Source organism: Tupaia chinensis, unplaced genomic scaffold (assembly GCF_000334495.1).
Source record: "Tupaia chinensis unplaced genomic scaffold, TupChi_1.0 Scaffold000197_1, whole genome shotgun sequence".
Classification (NCBI taxonomy): Eukaryota; Metazoa; Chordata; class Mammalia; order Scandentia; family Tupaiidae; genus Tupaia; species Tupaia belangeri.
In genome coordinates this window covers 7,877,144-7,894,662 of record NW_006159672.1, presented here as the reverse complement: position 1 = coordinate 7,894,662, position 17,519 = coordinate 7,877,144, and the positions used below count along the sequence as shown (strand labels likewise).

The 17,519-nt window shown below is 38.2% G+C and overlaps 1 protein-coding gene and 1 pseudogene across 1 annotated transcript; both read left to right on the top strand.

Moving 5' to 3' along the window:
• The first annotated feature begins 7,030 nt into the window (after positions 1 to 7,030).
• LOC102494182 (protein SDA1 homolog) lies at positions 7,031 to 9,004 on the top strand (annotated as a pseudogene).
• A 5,361-nt stretch (positions 9,005 to 14,365) lies between these two features.
• On the top strand, positions 14,366 to 15,298 carry LOC102493768 (olfactory receptor 13A1). Its single transcript, XM_006147017.1, has one exon. The coding sequence runs from the start codon at positions 14,366 to 14,368 to the stop codon at positions 15,296 to 15,298; it is 933 nt and encodes a 310-aa protein (XP_006147079.1).
• The last annotated feature ends 2,221 nt before the right edge of the window (positions 15,299 to 17,519 follow it).

Here is a 17,519-nt window from a genome sequence, read left to right as displayed (position 1 = left end):
TCCCTAGCATAGCAACTAGGTAAACTGAGCCCCAGGCTGCATATGACTCTAATATTGCTCAATGATGCCCTACCATTGCTGCCAGGGCAGCTGAGCCTTAAGCAAATTAATCTATAATGACAGGAAGCAGATCAGTGGATCCCTATGGTGAGCATAGAGTTATCAGGGAGGACTGGTAAGAGGGACTACAAAGGGGAGTGAAAAACCTACAAAGGGAATTGTTGAATATGTTTGTTTGTTAGGTTTTCACCACCTGGTGTGTGCATTTGTAGGAAACAGAAAGAGAGAGGTAAAGTGAGAAATCACCTGCCCGGAATGATGGATACACCACAATTCCTTCTCCTCTATTCTCCTCTTGTTATTTTGGGCATGTATGCACATGCACCTGGCGTGATTTTTTTTTAATTTATTTCATTTTTTATTATCATCATAATCTTCTTTATATTACATTGGATTACATATAAATTTACAGTGTATTACATTGCTTTTTCAAAAGGGAATGCCATGCACGTCAGTCAATACAGAGACATTAATCTCCCTGCTTCAAAATTCAATATCTTTTCTATGTTTTCCCCAATCAGTATTATTATTATTTTAATTATTTTTTAAAACAGTCAATTGCTATTTCTCATTTTGCTTGTAAAAATACTTTGCCCATTGTGAAGTACTTCTCAGACCACCTGGCATGATTTTCAAGGCACTGGGTCCAGTACTTGAACTGTGGTAGGCAATGTAGGAATTCAGTGTCTTAACCACTACACCACCTACTGGCTTCAAGATATGCTTACTTTCTGACTATAATATGGTTTCAGGGAAATATATTAATAGTAAAACTTATTAAATGGAACATCTTAAATTCATGCTATTAATTTTATGCCATTATGCTTCAATATAACTGTTTCCAAAACAGATCTTGGACTTAAAACTGAAATTGTAAATCTATGAAACTTCAGAAAGTAAACATCAGGAGAAAAGTCTTCATACACTTGATGGAGGCATAGATTTCTTAAAATACAAGAAGCACTAACTGAAAAGAAGAAAAGATAAAAGCAAAACTAGACCAAATATAAAACATCCACTTTTCAAAAGTAGGATTTAAGAAAATGACCAGGTAGGGCTTAGATTTATAGTGAACATTCTATTTTCTATAGGTATCAAATATTTTCTTTCACATTATATTGACCAAGAGCTTCTTTCTTTATAAAAAAAAAAAGAACATTTACATTTCATTTATAGGGTAAATACCACCTCAAGGGAATTTTTTTTTTTTTTTTTGTAGAGAGGTTTTTGCTATAGGGCGCATGTGCTCACCAGACAGAGAGAGAGAGACAGAGAGATAGAAAGTGAGAAATCACCCCCCAGGAGGATGGTCATGCCACAATCCCTTCTCCTCTATTCTCCTCTCGGGATCTTGGGCACGCACGCACACGTGCCCAGCATGAATTTTAAGCCACCGGGTCCAAGACGTGAACCACAGTTGACTACATGGGAGTCCAGCGACATAGCCATTATGCTAACTGCTGGTCCCAATGGAAAATATTTTGAACAGAAATTCACAGAAGAAAATACAAGTACAAGGAGTATGCACATCATCATTCTTCACTAGTGAAATGTAATGGGATTTAAAAGGGGACAGTTTGGAAAACATGGTGCACACACTTGCTATTCACTACCCTATGATCCAAAGGCTCTGTTTCTGAATGTTTCCACAGTTAACTAAAAACATATACCAACATTGACAAAATGGCTATAACAATGTTTAAAAACTTTGTTCATAATTTTTAAAGAATTATTTATTTATTTATTTATTTATTTATTATTTTTAAATTTTGCTATAGGGCACATGCACTCATCAGAAAGAAACAGAGATAGAAAGAGAGAAGAGAAAGAAAGTAAGAAATCAAGCCACCAGGTACAGGACTTGAACTTCTATTGGCCATGTGGAAGTCCAGCACCTTAATCACCATGCCATCTGTCAGATGCCATAATGTTTCAAAACTGGAAGCAATCCAAATATCTGCCAAAAGGTCAATGGACTTTTAAAAATCATGCAATGTCTACATAATGAAATACTAGTCATCAAGAAGGGAGGCCACACTACTAATATATACAGAAACATGGATAAATGTCACAGGATTATTTTATCAATGAAAGAGAAAGAAAGGAAGAAAGGAAATAAAGAAAGACTGAACATAAAAGAGTACATATCACATGACTTTATTTACATGAAATCACAGAGGAGGCAAAACTAAGAAAAGATTTTAAAAATGAATTCAGTGGTGGGACCAGCAGTTAGTGTAATGGCTATGTAGCTGGACTCCCATGTAGCTGACCGCGGTTCAAGTCCCGGACCCGGTGGCTTAAACTCACGCCGGGCACATGTGCGTGCGTGCCCAAGATCCTGAGAGGAGAATGGAGGAGAAGGGATTGCGGCATGGCCATACCCCCTGGGGGGGGTGATTTCTTGCTTTCTGTCTCTCTGTCTCTCTCAGTCTGTCTGGCGAGCGCACACACCCTATAGCAAAAACCTCTCCAAAAAAAAAAAAAAAAGAATTTAGTGGTATTTGGGGCACAAGGTCAAGGGTTTGTGTTCAAACTTACTTATGGGACACCCCTTAACCTGGTGGTTAAGGAAGCTGAATTATATCTAGCCATTTGCAGGGTCTGAGTCCCTACGTAGTACCTTGAGAAACACACCAGGTAGATAAATGTGTATCTGTGCCCAAAATCCAGACAGGAGAGAGAAATGGAGAAGGGATTCCGCCATGACCATTCCCCATGGTGGGTGTTTCCTTTCCCTCTGTCTCAATGGCAACCATTTATTCCCTCTGGTGAATTTTTTTAAGAGAGATTTTTGCTATAGGTTGAATGAGCTTGCCAGAGAGACAAAGTCAGAAAGAGAAAAATCACCCCAAAAAAGTTATGGCCATGCCACAATCCTTTCTCCTCCATTTTCCTCTCAGGATTTTGATATGCACACACATGCATCTGGCATGAGCTTTAAGCCACCAATTCCAAGACTTGAACTGCGGCCAACTATGTGGGAGTCCCATGATGTAACCATTATACCATCTGCTAGTCCAAACTCTGTCCATTTTCTTTTCTTTTTTTTTGGAGAGGTTTTTGCTATAGGGCACATGCGCTCACCAGACAGACAGAGAGAGACAGAGAGAAAGAAAGCGAGAAATCACCCCCCCAGGTGGGATGGCCACGCCGCAGTCCCTTCTCCTCCATTCTCCTCTCGTGATCTTGGGCACACACGCACACGCGCCTGGCGTGAGTTTTAAGCCCCCGGGTCCGGGACGCGAACGACAGCCAACTATGTGGGAGTCCAGCGACAGAGCTATTACGCTAACTGCTGGCCCCTGTCATTTTTTTTTTTAATTAGAAAAAAGAAAATAAAAAGTAAAAAAGATAAAGAAAGAAAAACAAGTAAAATCTTGACCAAAGAGGACAGGCAAACAAAAGCTGGAGTAACAGAGCTTTTCTCTATAGTGATCAAAGTTGGGCCTATGTGTTATATACAATTATAGTAATTATAATCTGTAAATTTTAATGTTAATTGTATTTGAATAGTTTGATTTTAAAAATACTCACTAGGGTTGGCTCCATGGTGTAATGATAATCTTCTCTTCAAGAGGAGCCAGGGCATACATGGTAACCACAGTTCAAATTTCCAACCTGATCAGCCTAAAATATGCAGGACAAATCACCCCGGTGACCAAAATCTGATCCACTGGAGAGCTGGAGCAACAGGATCATATTATGACCAAAAACTGTGGGAGGTGCTTATCTTTCTCTGTCTCTTACACACTCCTTGACCTTTAAGGTATACACACACACTCTATCATGAAAAAAGAAAAATGAATAAATATTCTCTAAACATGGTAGAGTGCTGAATTATATGAAAATCTGATCAAAATACATGTATATTGAAGAACACTATTCAGCTTAGGGTAAAATACATCGAAGATTTATAAATTTTCTCCACAGATTTTTGAAAGTAGAAAACAAAATGGGAGAGCTAAAGGAATCCTTTAAAGAAAATCTTCATGATTTTTTGGAATAGATGTAGGAAAAGTATTGTGACACACACAAATGGCACAGAGATACTCTAGGGATACAGCCTTTTTTCTGTGTATAAGTTTAATATGACATATTATTAGTAGAACGCAAAATCAAGACAGAATAACCTCAGTGGAATCAGTTTAAAACATGGTAAAACCTTCCTCACAGGGATGATTTAAAGTATAATGGCAATACCTCAACAGCAAATATTGAGGGGGGATGTGGTGAAGGGGGGGGCTTCAGGGAAGAACTACTCTTACTCCAACATTCCAAATTGTTCAATGCTCTCCTCAACATCTAATTTGTAAAGCTTTGGTCATGAACCCAAGAGTCACATTTAATTGTCCCTGAGAGAATTCTCTTCAAGTTTTCCTCTCCAGGGTCCCCAGGACAAATGCCTGCCCTTGGTTTTGGAAAAACAAGAGGTTTACTTGAAGGTCAATAAACACTCAGTCCAGAGGCAGAATCTGGAAGACATTTTGGAGACTCCCTTCACGTAGGACAGAGTGCCAGTGGTTACCTTCACAGATGTCCACTGAGGATATTCCGAGCAGGAAAAGGTGAGTAAAGAATTGTCCTTCCATCCTCTAAATCTTTAGTCCAAGAATGGAGCTTCCAAAATGTTATTGCACAGTAAAAATGGAATTTGTTATTGTTCTTGCACCTCAATGTGAAATGATAGCCAATATGGCAGTCATATTCTTAATTAAAATATAATAGAATTTTATTTAAAAATATCAAAACTAAAAATATGGTAGAAAAGTTTTGGTTTTGTGTTTTATAATATGAAAAGCAGATTGCCCTCGATTATATTTATTTTTTAATTTTTAGATTTTATATTCAAAACATACTTTCCTCACTCATCTGCCCTTGCCTAGAACAATACCTTTGAAATGAAATAATCTTTGAAAAATCTAAGAATTGTATTCATGAGTATGTAACTTGAGGTTTCTCCATTCATACTCAACCTCAGGAGAAGACTTTGAATAACTGTGCAGGCACTAATCTCCTATTCCTGCAACAACAGACCAAGAATCAAGGGCAGAAAGTGACTTTCCCCTCCTAATGAGGTGAAAGCAATAACTTAATCTTATCAGTGTGGGCCATACCTCATCTAATAGCAGATTCAGTCCTTACATAATTAGAGTCACCTAAAGAAAACATTTCATCTTAAAAGTCATTTCAAAAAATCAAATGAGAAAAGGAAGAGAGGCATAGACATGTGATAAGAGGCCATAGTTGTACAGTGATTCCTCCACTAATAAATTCTGGGTGCATTATCTTGTTCCACGGAGTACGAGAGACATTTCAGACTGTGACCACAATGTGGATCCAAAGGCAGCCTTTGTTCTGATAGGATCTCAACTTTCGTGGGCTTGGAAATCGTGCACACTGAAATCCTTCTTTTGAACTTTTTACTATAATTATTATTTTTAATACATTCAATCTCTATACATCATTTAACTTGTAAAGAGAATTTACCCAAAATGAAATATACCTCAGACATCCTTCTTATTTGCTGACTTGTAGGACTAAGGTGAGGCTCACTGCCTCATCCGCAGATCTTAAAGTCTTCTCGGGCACAGAACCTCAACTCATAACTCTCTAATCTTTAAATGGGTATTTTGAAGTGCAAGCACTATTCCTAGAAAAGCAGGCTAGATGAGTAGGAAGAGAGCTGAGTGTAAATCCAACCCATCTTTCTGCCTAACTGTGTGTGGGGTTCTCTTGGTATATTCTCCTTGATCTGAAATCAATAAAAATACGTACCTCTCAAGCAGGGGAGAGGCACTGAAATAACCTTTTCTAATGCTAATGTGTAGCAATCAGACTAATTATTGATTTGTTATAAAAGGGCTATTCTTTTTTATTTGGAGAGGTTTTTTGCTGTAGGGTGTGTGCGCTTACCAGAAAAAGAGACAGAAAGTGAGAAATCACCGCCATGGGGGGTGGGGGAAAGTACGGGGGAGTTGGGGGGGTGCTGGGGAGGTTGGCCATGCCGCAATCTCTTCTCCTCCATTCTCCTCTCAGGATCTGGGGCACGCACACACATGCACCCAGCGTGAGTTTAAGCCTCCAGGTCCAGGACTCAAACCATGGTCGACTACATGGGAGTACAGCAACATAGCCATTACGCCAACTGCTGGTCCCTTAAGAAGGCTATTCTATTCCTCTCAATTGTGTATGCAAAATGTCCTGTTGAGAAAATGAGGGTTGAATCAGGTTAATCTATCAGTGTATTAAGCAGCCTGAATGTCATTAGATTCAGGTAAAGGGGTGACCTGTGTCCATAACTGTGACTTTCTCAACTTGTCCCTTTTCTCTATGATCTAATTTCCACAACAAGCTTGACAAAAAGCAGAGGCACGCACTTTTAAATTTTTTTGTTTTGTCAACAGAGAACTTTAGATTGTTTTAGTCTGTTAAATGCTTCTCTTTTTCCCTCCCACTTCACTTAGTCATACCTGCAGAGAATGGCCAGTTTCCCCCAATATTAGCAGCTCAAATTTTATTGTCTGTTATTATAATCAAAGTAATGCTACATCTTTTTCGATTTAATTAGTAAATTATCTGTGAGGGATATTTTGAGACTATGTAAAAGTCCCGTGTCTGGGGAACCAGCAGTTAGCGTAATGGCTATGTCGCTGGACTCCCACGTAGTCGACCATGGTTCGCGTCTCGGACCCGGTGGCTTAAATCTCACGCCGGGTGCGTGTGCGTGCATGCCCAAGATCCCGAGAGGAGAATGGAGGAGAAGGGATAGAGGCGTGACCATTCCCCCTGGGGGGTGATTTCTCGCTTTCTGTCTCTATGTCTCTGTCTGTCTGGCAAGCGCATGCGCCCTATAGTGAACACCTCTCCAAAAAAAAAAAAAAGTCCCGTGTCTGAACTTGGACCCACTCACACATTCTTAAAAACGATGGGAGAGTCCTCACCGCTGCTGGGACAACTTGGCAGTGTGGGTTTCGTAGCAGTGCTCGCCTTGTCAGTCGGCTGCCAACATGTCCAGTAGGAGCAACAACAAGCTGCCCAGCAACCTGCTGCAGCTACAAAATCTGATCAAGCGGGACCTGCCAGCCTACATTAAGGAGTTTCTGCAGCAGTATAATCACTACAAATCTAATGTGGAGATTTTCACAATACAACCAAATAAACCCAGCAAAGAACTTGCAGAACTGGTGATGTTCATGGCACAGATTGCTCAGTGCTACCCAGAACACCTCAGTAATTTTCCTCAAGAGCTGAAGGATCTTCTTTCCTACAATCACACTGTCTTAGATCCAGATCTTTGAATGACATTTTGCAAAGCTTTGATCTTACTGAGAAATAAGAACCTCATCAACCCATCAAGTTTGCTGGAACTTCTGTGTTGCCATGATAAATTTCTACGAAAGACTTTATATACACATATTGTGACTGATATCAAGAATATAAACACAAAACACACGAACAATAAAGTGAATATAGTGTTGCAGAATTTCATGTACACCATGCTGAGAGACAGCAATGCCACTGCGGCCAAGATCTCTTTGGATGTGATGATCGAACTCTACAGAAGAAACAACTGGAATGATGCCAAAACTGTCAATGTTATCACAACCGCATGTTTCTCTAAGGTCACGAAGATATTAATTGCTGCTTTGACATTCTTCCTTGGGAAAGATGAAGATGAGAAACAAGACAGCGACTCAGAATCTGAGGATGAAGGACCAACTGCAAGAGACCTGCTGGTGCAATACGCCACAGGGTAGAAAAGCTCCAAAAACAAGAAGAAGTTGGAAAAGCCAATGAAAGTGCTCAAGAAACAAAAGAAGAAAAAACTGGAGGTGTTTAACTTTTCAGCTATTCACTTGATTCATGATCCCCAAGATTTTGCAGAAAAACTACTAAAGCAGCTGGAGAGTTCTAAGGAGAGGTTTGAAGTGAAAATGATGTTCATGAACCTCATCTCCAGATTGGTGGGAATTCATGAGCTTTTTTTCTTCAACTTCTATCCCTTTGTACAAAGGTTTCTGCAGCCCCACCAAAGAGAAGTAACAAAGATCCTTCTGTTTGCTGCCCAAGCCTCTCATCACCTGGTACCACCAGAGATCATTCACTCACTGCTCATGACTGTGGCCAACAATTTTGTCACCGACAAGAACTCCGGGGAAGTCGTGAAAGGAAAGCCTACCGAGGCTTCCAGAGAAGCCAGAGTGCAAGAATATGGAGAATTGGATGCTAAAGATTACATTCCAGGAGCAGAAATTCTGGAAGTTGAGAAAGAAGAGAATGCTGAAAACGGTGAAGATGGATGGGAAAGTACCAGTCTCAGTGAGGAGAAGGATGACGACGGCAAGTGGGTTGATGTGCACCACTCCTCCGATGAAGAACAGCAAGAAATTGCCAAGAAGCTGAGCAGCATGCCCATGGAGGAGCGGAAAGCCAAGGCTGCAGCCATCAGCACCAGTCGAGTTTTAATGCAGGAAGACTTCCAGAAAATCCGCCTGGCCCAGATGAGAAAAGAACTTGATGCTGCCCCTGGGAAAGCCCAAAAGAGGAAAAATATTGAAATAGACAGTGATGAGGAGCCCAGGGGCGAGTTACTTTCTCTTCAGGACATTGAACGCCTTCATAAAAAGCCCAAATCCGACAAGGAGACAAGACTGGCCACTGCCATGGCTGGTAAGACAGACCGAAAGGAGTTTTGTAAGGAAGAAAACGAAAATGAATCCGTTCTCCAGTTCCACAAATAAAGAGAAGAAAAAGCAGAAGAACTTTATGATGAGGCGGTATAGCCAGAATGTCCGGTCCAAAAATAAGCGTTCTTTCCGAGAAAAGCAGCAGGCGCTACTGAGATGCACTTCTGAAAAAGAGGAAAAGGATGAAGTTACCTGCAAGCAAGTTTCCCATTCCAAGGAGAATGCTAAGTTTGAGTCTTTGCTCTAAAAATTAGTAAATTGAGGACTGTTTGCTTACATTTGTAAGTTCAGGAGCACTATGTTGTGAAAACTCCAGTAAAGGTAGCAATTTGGTGTTTCTGTTTGGGTGTGGGTAGTGGGGATGTAAATAACGGTGCTATAAAATCGTTTTCATTTAGCATTCATGTGAAAAAAAATGATGGGATAATTTTCTAATACTTTCTTGCATACTATGTTCTTTTTTTCCTTTTATTTTTATAAGTCAAAAATTATAGAAGTTTGTTTTCAGCAGAGAACTTCACAATCATTTGTCTGTTAAATATACTATATTCCTTAAGGACAAGTTTTCTCTTTTTCCAATTAATGTAAATGTGGACTCGTGGAATCTTGTTCAGTGAATAAGATTATTTATTCTTACTGTCATTATACATTTTGGTGCTCAACTTGGTTCAGACTTCACCAGCTGGTGTCCCTTCAAGCTGGCTGTTTCCTTTGATCTATCATTATTTTTTAGTTATTTCTTAATTTATGGCATAAAAGCTTATTCTATGCTCATTATCTGCTTTTCCTGCCTTAGCCAGGGACCAGACCTTGTTCCTTTTACTGAGGAGTAATATCTAGAGAGGAAGATATGGATATTCATTGCTATTGTTCCTTTTTTGTTTCTAAGTTTTCTTTGTGGACAGAGGTAGAAAATGTGTATTTGTGTATTAGTAAAAAACTAAATCTATGTAAAAAAACAAAACATATATTTGTGAGTGTTTTATATGAACATATACACATGTATTCTACATCTATTGAAGCATAAATTCCTGTGGAAGTGCTGATGGATTGTTTCATGGGTTTATTCATATGCCAAAACTTATCAAATTATTTATAAATTGTAAGGAGAATGCAGATCAAAACAACAGACATACCACCTAACCCTAGTCAGAATGACTAAGATTAAAAAAACAAAACATGATAAGTGCTGGTGGGGGTGTGGTGAAAGGGGAACTCTCTTACACTGCTGGTGGGAATATAAATTTGTCCAGCCACTGTGGAGAACAATTTGGAGATTCCTCAAAAATCTACAAATAGAACTAACATATGATCCAGCAATCTCCACTCCTTGGTATCTACGCAAAGGATAGAATAATTCTTCATCAGAAAAGTACTTGCACATCGATGTTTATTGTGGCACTGTTCACAATTGCTAAGACATGGAACCAACCCAAATGCTCATGAACAGATGAATGGATTGAAAAACTGTACTCTATGGAATACTATTCAGCCATTAAGAAAAAGAAAAAAGAAAAACAAAAACCCTGGCTTTTGATAGAAAGTGGAAGAATATGGAAGATTTACTCCTGAGTGAGCAAGCCAGGCTATGAAGGTGAGACATTGTATGTCCCTACTTAATATATACCGAATGTCTGCACTCTGTGACTGAAACTGATTGACTGAAGGATATAGAAACACAGTAAATGGATGTAAATACCAGATATAATGTGTGTGAAAGAGTAGAGTCTGAGGAAAGATATTTAGAAGAAAAATAGAAAGGCAAAGCATTAATGGGACAAAGAAATGTGTTATTATCTGTTGAAGATAATTTTATAGTTTTATCACCTGGACCAGGGCAAAATGTTCACATGTTGAAATATTCAGTTTGTAAGCTAAATAATATGATTTAATGTATCAAAGAAAATGAAATTTTAAAAATTTAAAAAAATAAAAATCATGATTCTATACTGATATTGCCAATCTTACTCAGAACCTTAGGAGTTTTGAATGTGTAGTACCATTTTTGAATGTGTAGTACTCTTTCAAATTTTGAGAGAAACTCTCATCATCCTCAGTATAATATCCCATTGGCTCAAGTTGCAAACACACAAAAAGTGTTTTTAGGATGAATCACCAACCTATTATTAAAAGCAAACATGATATGTAAAATTACTCTTTCTTCTTAGTATCTGTACAAGTTTATTTACACTTAGGTTTTGTACATGTTAGAGAAGCACAATATGGACTTAAAGCTTACGTGCAGTGTGCAATAATAAAATCAAGGATGTTGTCATTATTCATCATTTTACAAAGAGCAATCTATTATGTGTATCTTAAACTTTGCTCTACTAGTTTTTCTTTTCTTTCTTTTTTTATTTTTTGCTTTATGTTTTTGAGATTATATATATGATTGGCAAGTCCCTTTTTACACTCTGTTGTATGCTTTCCTGCAACCCATTTGCCCCACCTTCACTCATGCTTGCATCTGTTAAATGTTTTTTCCTGAGCATCTCTACTCCTTCCCCCCATGCGGTCTCTGTTATCTACAGTTGTCCATTCAACTCCAAAGTCTTCAAAATTTTCAGTTTATCATAGAGTGTAGAAATTCATTATGGAAACTTATAGTGCCTAATTTCATAATCTGGCTTATTTTACTTACAATTAAATCTTCTACATTTCTCCCTTTTGTATGAAATGATAGAATCTTACTTTTTTATGGCTGAGTAGTATTCCATTGTGTGTGTGTGCACATTTTAAGATGGGTCATTAGTTGGACATTTAGGTTGATTCCATGTCGTAACTATTGTGAATATGCTAATAGTGAATATCTAAGAAAGAAAGCAAGGTAATTATCTCATTGACTAGAAAAAGGTACGTTTTTCTCATTAACTTTGGTTTATAGCAGTTTGACTATGATGTGTTGAGATGTGTTTATTAATATTCATTCTTTTTGTATTTAGTAAGTTTCTTGGATCAGTTGTAGCTTTTCATTTTTTAAAACAAATTTGGAGATTCTTTTAGCCATTTTTTTCAGAATATTTTATACCAGTCTCTCTTTCTGTGACTCCAAATATAGAAACCTTAGACTGCTTATTTTATACCATACATCACAGATACTGCTCATGTTTTTTTTTGTTTTGTTTTTGTATCCTGTTCTTCAGATTGAATAAATTCTATCTGCCTTAAAATTTTCTGAAATCATTCCTAATTTGCTTTTAAGTACATCTAGTGAATCTCATATTTGGGGTATATTACTTCTAATTTCTATCATTTTGATTTATTCACTTTATATAGTTTCCACTTTACATTGTTACTTAGTCATCCTGTCTGTTCAGTCATTACAGATTTATTTCCTTTTGTCCTTTCACATATTTGTAAAGACTGTTTTAAGGTAGTTCCCTGTAATGCACTGTAAAGTTATATGCAATTCAATGTAATATAAACAAGATTATGATGATAATAAAAAAATACATAAATTTAAAAAATCATGAGGATAGTTTACCTTAAATACTTTTTCTAGTGTATAGGCCACATTTTTCTATCTTTTTGTATATACTCAATGTATTGTAGATGTTGCTGATAAAGTATCGAAAACTATTAAGGATTGTGATATCTGCCTCTTAAGACATTTTTGTTCTGCCAGGTACTTAACTTGGCCAAAATAAAACCCAAACTCCTTTCCCTCATAGTAGGCTGCACCTATAATCTCTGCTCAGTTCCTTCAGTTTCCCAACAGTTGCTTTCCATTGTTTTCCTTAGACTCTGTGTCTCTGTCTCTGTCTCTGTCTCTGTCTCTGTATCTGTTTCTCTCACACACACATACACACACACGTGCACACTTTATAAAACAGAGCACTCTTTATATGCTGACTCGGGATTTCCAATCTGTAGCTCCATCCTTTCTATATTTCCCACCTTATTTCTTAGACAATTGGGAAATCACTGAAATACCTGTAAAATTTCAGGATTCTTCTTCTATGTCAGCAACACCACATCTGAATGGGTTTGGGAGTAATTTCAGGCTAAAAGCCATGCAAACAGAAATCTCCCTCAACATCCTTCCTTTTTCCCCCATTTTTTTTTTTTAACAATTCACTGTATGCTTTTTATTTACAGTTTTGTACAGAGTCTTATGAATGGGGCCATTTTTGTAGAGGCTTATCCAGTGTCTGCTTCTTTTGAATGCTCTTTGGATCTTTTCAATACTTATTTTAATATGTTGACATCTGTTTTTGATTGTTATCTATAGGATATTAGTATGTGTGGATTACTCTGTTATTATTGGAAGCAGAAATAATCCATCTACTTCTATGTTGCTAAATGTATTCAATTGTCTGTGATAAAAACACCTGTATTTTCTGTATTTTCTTTGGCTAGATATTATGTTGTGACTAGGCTTAGCTAAGAAGGAGCATTTGTATGAAGTTTCAATGATGAAGGCAAGGTGGAAGCACTTCAATTTCTGTGATATCAAGGAAGTAAGATCAGACAAAATATCTGCATTTGCTGGGAGTGATGTCCACTATTTCCAGTTTTTGTGTAAGTAGCAGAGGTGGGAATGACAGCAATGGGGTCAATAGCAGTAGAACCCTGAGCTCTCAAATGAAGTCACTATTGTGTGATTATTCAATATTGCTGGGGGAACTAACTACTAGTTAGTTCCTTCATCAGTTTCAGATATTTTGTAATCCCCTGATAATCTAATGGAAACATTTTCTAGTTTAATCCCTGTGATGATATTAAGTGAGTGAACAATTGGTGTTGAGAGAGGGGATCTTTAGGAGGAGATTAGGATCGCAGTAAGGTTCCCAATGAGTGGACATTCGTGAGTTTATAAGGAGAAATGGACACAGATATGTGTACTCCTGCTCTCTTACCATGTGATTCCCTGACCTGTACTCCCACCAGCAATAAAGCCCTCACACAATATGGCCTGTGGACTTTACACCTCAAAACTGTGAGCTAAATAAATCTCTATTATTTATAGATTAGGCAAACTCAGATATTACTGATATCAGTCACAAAACAGAATAAAACAATGCCCAAAGACCAGTCTTGAATGATCTTGCCAATTGAAGAGGATATGAGTTGATTCACACCCATGAAATAGTCTAAAAAAAATCAGTGACTGAGCAGCCAGACTTCTAGGCTGTCAGGAAAGCAAAAACAAGAGTCTCTCTGGTTCTGTCCATCATGAGTTGACACCAGTGGAGGGAGCACCTGGTGTGATGATAAGAGGCAGAACTAGATCTCTGTGGCTACCATAGGCAGAGCAGTGATGAAAGGTGACAGAGAAAGAACAAGTAACTCCTGAGTGAAGAATTTTCTACTTGATTCAACTATAGAGGGAGATAAAGATGATTCAGTCCCCCAGAAAATATAAATCTAGAGAATGAGGAATCAATATAGAAACCAAGGCAGAAAGTGAGAGCAGAGAAAAATGGAAGATATATGGTTTCCAAAAGAATTTAGAGAAAAGGTAAAAGGATAGATGCCCCAATGAAGAAAACACATTCTTTTCTATGGTCTTTAAGATGGTCACATTTAAAACCTAAGTTTGCTGTAAATGTCCTGTGATCTTTTCTCAGAAAAGTGGACCCATGGAGCAGGGCCTAGTGGTCATTCCAAGCAGAATGGTGAGTCCCAACCAGACACTGGTGACTGAGTTTGTGCTACAAGGATTCTCAGAGCACCCTGGACTGCGGGTATTCCTGATTGGCTGCTTTCTGTCCCTATACACTGTGTCACTCACGGGCAATGTTGTGATCATCACTGTGGTTAGCTGCAGTGCTGGCCTACACAGCCCCATGTACTTTTTTCTGTGTAATCTGGCCACTATGGATGTTGTTTGCACCTCGTCTGTGCTACCCAAGGTGCTGGTTGGATTAAACTCTAAAGAAAACACCATCTCTTTCCAGGGATGTATGGCCCAGCTCTTCTTCCTTGTCTGGTCTGCATCTTCTGAGCTGCTACTGCTTACAGTCATGGCCTATGACCGCTATGTAGCCATCTGCTCCCCCTTGCAATATGGCTCCAGGATGAGCCTTCACCTGTGTGGGGCTATGGCCATGGGTGTATGGGGCATCTGTGCCCTGAATGCCTCTGTCCACACTGGTCTGATGATGAGGCTGTCGTTCTGTGGCCCCAATGTCATCAACCACTTTTTCTGTGAGATCCCCCCACTTCTGCTACTCTCCTGCAGCCCTACGCGTGTGAACAGCATCATGACTGTTTTGGCTGATATTTTCTATGGTTGCATAAACTTCCTACTAACACTTATGTCCTATGGTTGCATCATTTCCAGTATCATGCACATCCGTTCAGCCAAAGGGAAGTGGAAAGCCTTCTCCACCTGCTCCTCCCACCTCATTGTGGTCTCCGTGTACTATTCGTCCGTGTTCTGTGCCTACATCAGCCCAGCCTCTAGCTACAGTCCAGAGAGAAGCAAATTGTCTGGAGTGCTCTACACAGTGCTCAGCCCTACCTTGAACCCCCTCATCTATACTCTGAGGAACAAGGAGTTCAAGCATGCGCTCTGGAGACTCTTCCCCTTTTCCAGAGGTTAGATGGAGAAGATCAAGCTCTCCTCCCAGCCAGTGCTCCTCCCATGTCTTTCTATGACTAGAATTTTACCTTGAGATCTAACTGTAACCATTTTAGCAAAAGGTCCCTCAGATGTGAGTGCAGTTATGTTTGTTTGGCTCTGCTGGGTTAGTTAGTTTGATTGAATTGTTTTAATCTATGTTTAGCAATAAATGTCTACCTCTCCTTATTTTCAATATCATTTATTGAAGAGAGTATCTTTACTTCTCTGTACATCCTTTCAAGGTAAAACTTTCAACAAATTAGGCACAGAAGGAATTTACCACAGCACCATAAAGACCACAAACTGAGAGCTATCATCATACTTTGTGGTGAAATGTTGAAAGATCTTTCTCTAAGATCAAGAACAAAACCAGATCCTTATTCTTCCTTCTTCTAGTGATGATAGTACTGGAAATCCTTTTCAAAGCAAGTAGACAAGCTAAATCAATAAAAGGCATTCAAATAAGGAAGACAAACTTAAAATTACCTGTTTGCAGATATGATTATATGTGTATAAAACCTTGCAGTTTACATCAAAAAATATTAAAATTAATCAACAAATTTAATAAAGTTGTGGAACACCAAATTGACATATAAAAATCAATAGCACGTTTATGTAGGTAACAATCAAAAAAAAAGGAAATCAAAGTAATAATCCCATTCACTACAACATCCAAAAAAAATTTAAAGTACTTATGATCAAATTTGAGTAGAAAAAAATGTGGATATCTCTGTTAAAGATATTTTATAGTTTAGTCAACTGGACTAGGGAGAAATGTTCACATGTTAAAATATTTACATTGTAAGCTAAATAATGTGATTGACTGTATAAAAGAAAATGAAATTTAAAAAGTAGATTAAAATAGAAAGAAAAAAATGTGGATATACATACACATCAAAAAGAAAAGAAAAAGAGAAACTGGATCCTATTTTCACCTCTTATACTATATTCAACTCAAAATGATAAAATTCCACAATAAATTAATAACAGTGTGACATACTTGAGATTTGCTAAGAGAGAAGGTCCTAAGCATTCTCATATCACACATGCACACACAAGAAACACACAAATAGTAACTGTGTGAGATAATATATGTGTTAATTAATATTATTTTGGTAATCATCTTACAATGTACATGTATATAAAATTTATCATATTGGACACTTTGCACATATACTATTTATTTGTCAATTATATCTCGATGTAGCTGAAAAAATAACATGAGTGGATAAACAAACTGTAGTACATTCTTAAAATGGAATGATCAGGATGAAAAAAGGAATTCTCTCTGTTTTTAGAGAGATTTTTGATACAAGGCAAGTGCATTCACCAGAGAGACAGATGCAAGAAAACATCCTCTGAGGAGGGTGGCCACACCTCAATCCCTTCTCCTCATTCTCCTCCTGGGATTTTGGCCACACACACACACATGAGTCAATGTGAGTTTAAGCCACTGGTCCAGAATTCAACTACATGGGAGTCCAGTAATGTAACTATTACACCATCTTCTGGTCTCAGAAATGAATTATTGACATACACAATAATGTTCAGGAAACTCATAATAAAAATGCCGAGTAAGGACTCCAAGTAGAATAAACCCCATAAGATCTTCCCCAAGGCACATCTTAGCCACATTGTCCAAGACCACAGATAAAGACATGATACTAAAACTGGCAAGAGAGAAAAGAGAACTGTCCTACAAAGGTCATCCTATCAGGCTAACACCAGAGCTCTTAACGGAAACAATGCAAGCAAGGAAAGAATGGGAAGATGTATTGAAAGTGTTAAGAGAGAAGCAATTTCAACCAAGATCATATATCCTGCAAGATTATCCTTTACATGAGAAAGAAGAATAAAATCTTCTCAGACAAAGAAAACCAGAAAAAATTTGCCAACACCAGACCAGTTCGTTAAGAAACCCAAGAAAGTACTATTCCAGGAAAACAAATGAATTAACAGCCAGAAACAAGGGAATAAAAGACAAATAGGACAATGCCCAAATTAAACATCAGGACAGATCTGTTAACATCGCTAATAACATTGAACGTGAATGGATTAAATTCTCCAATCAAGGGACCAGCAGTTAGCATAGTGGCTATGTCGCTGGACTCCCATGTAGTCGACCGCGGTTTGCATCCCAAACCGGGTGGCTTAAAACTCATGCTGGGCGCGTGTGCGTGCATGCCCAAGATCCTGAGAGG

Bases quoted from the DNA above. Each gene is read 5' to 3' on its own strand.
- LOC102493768 (XM_006147017.1), top strand. From the start codon at position 14,366: ATGGTGAGTCCCAACCAGACACTGGTGACTGAGTTTGTGCTACAAGGA.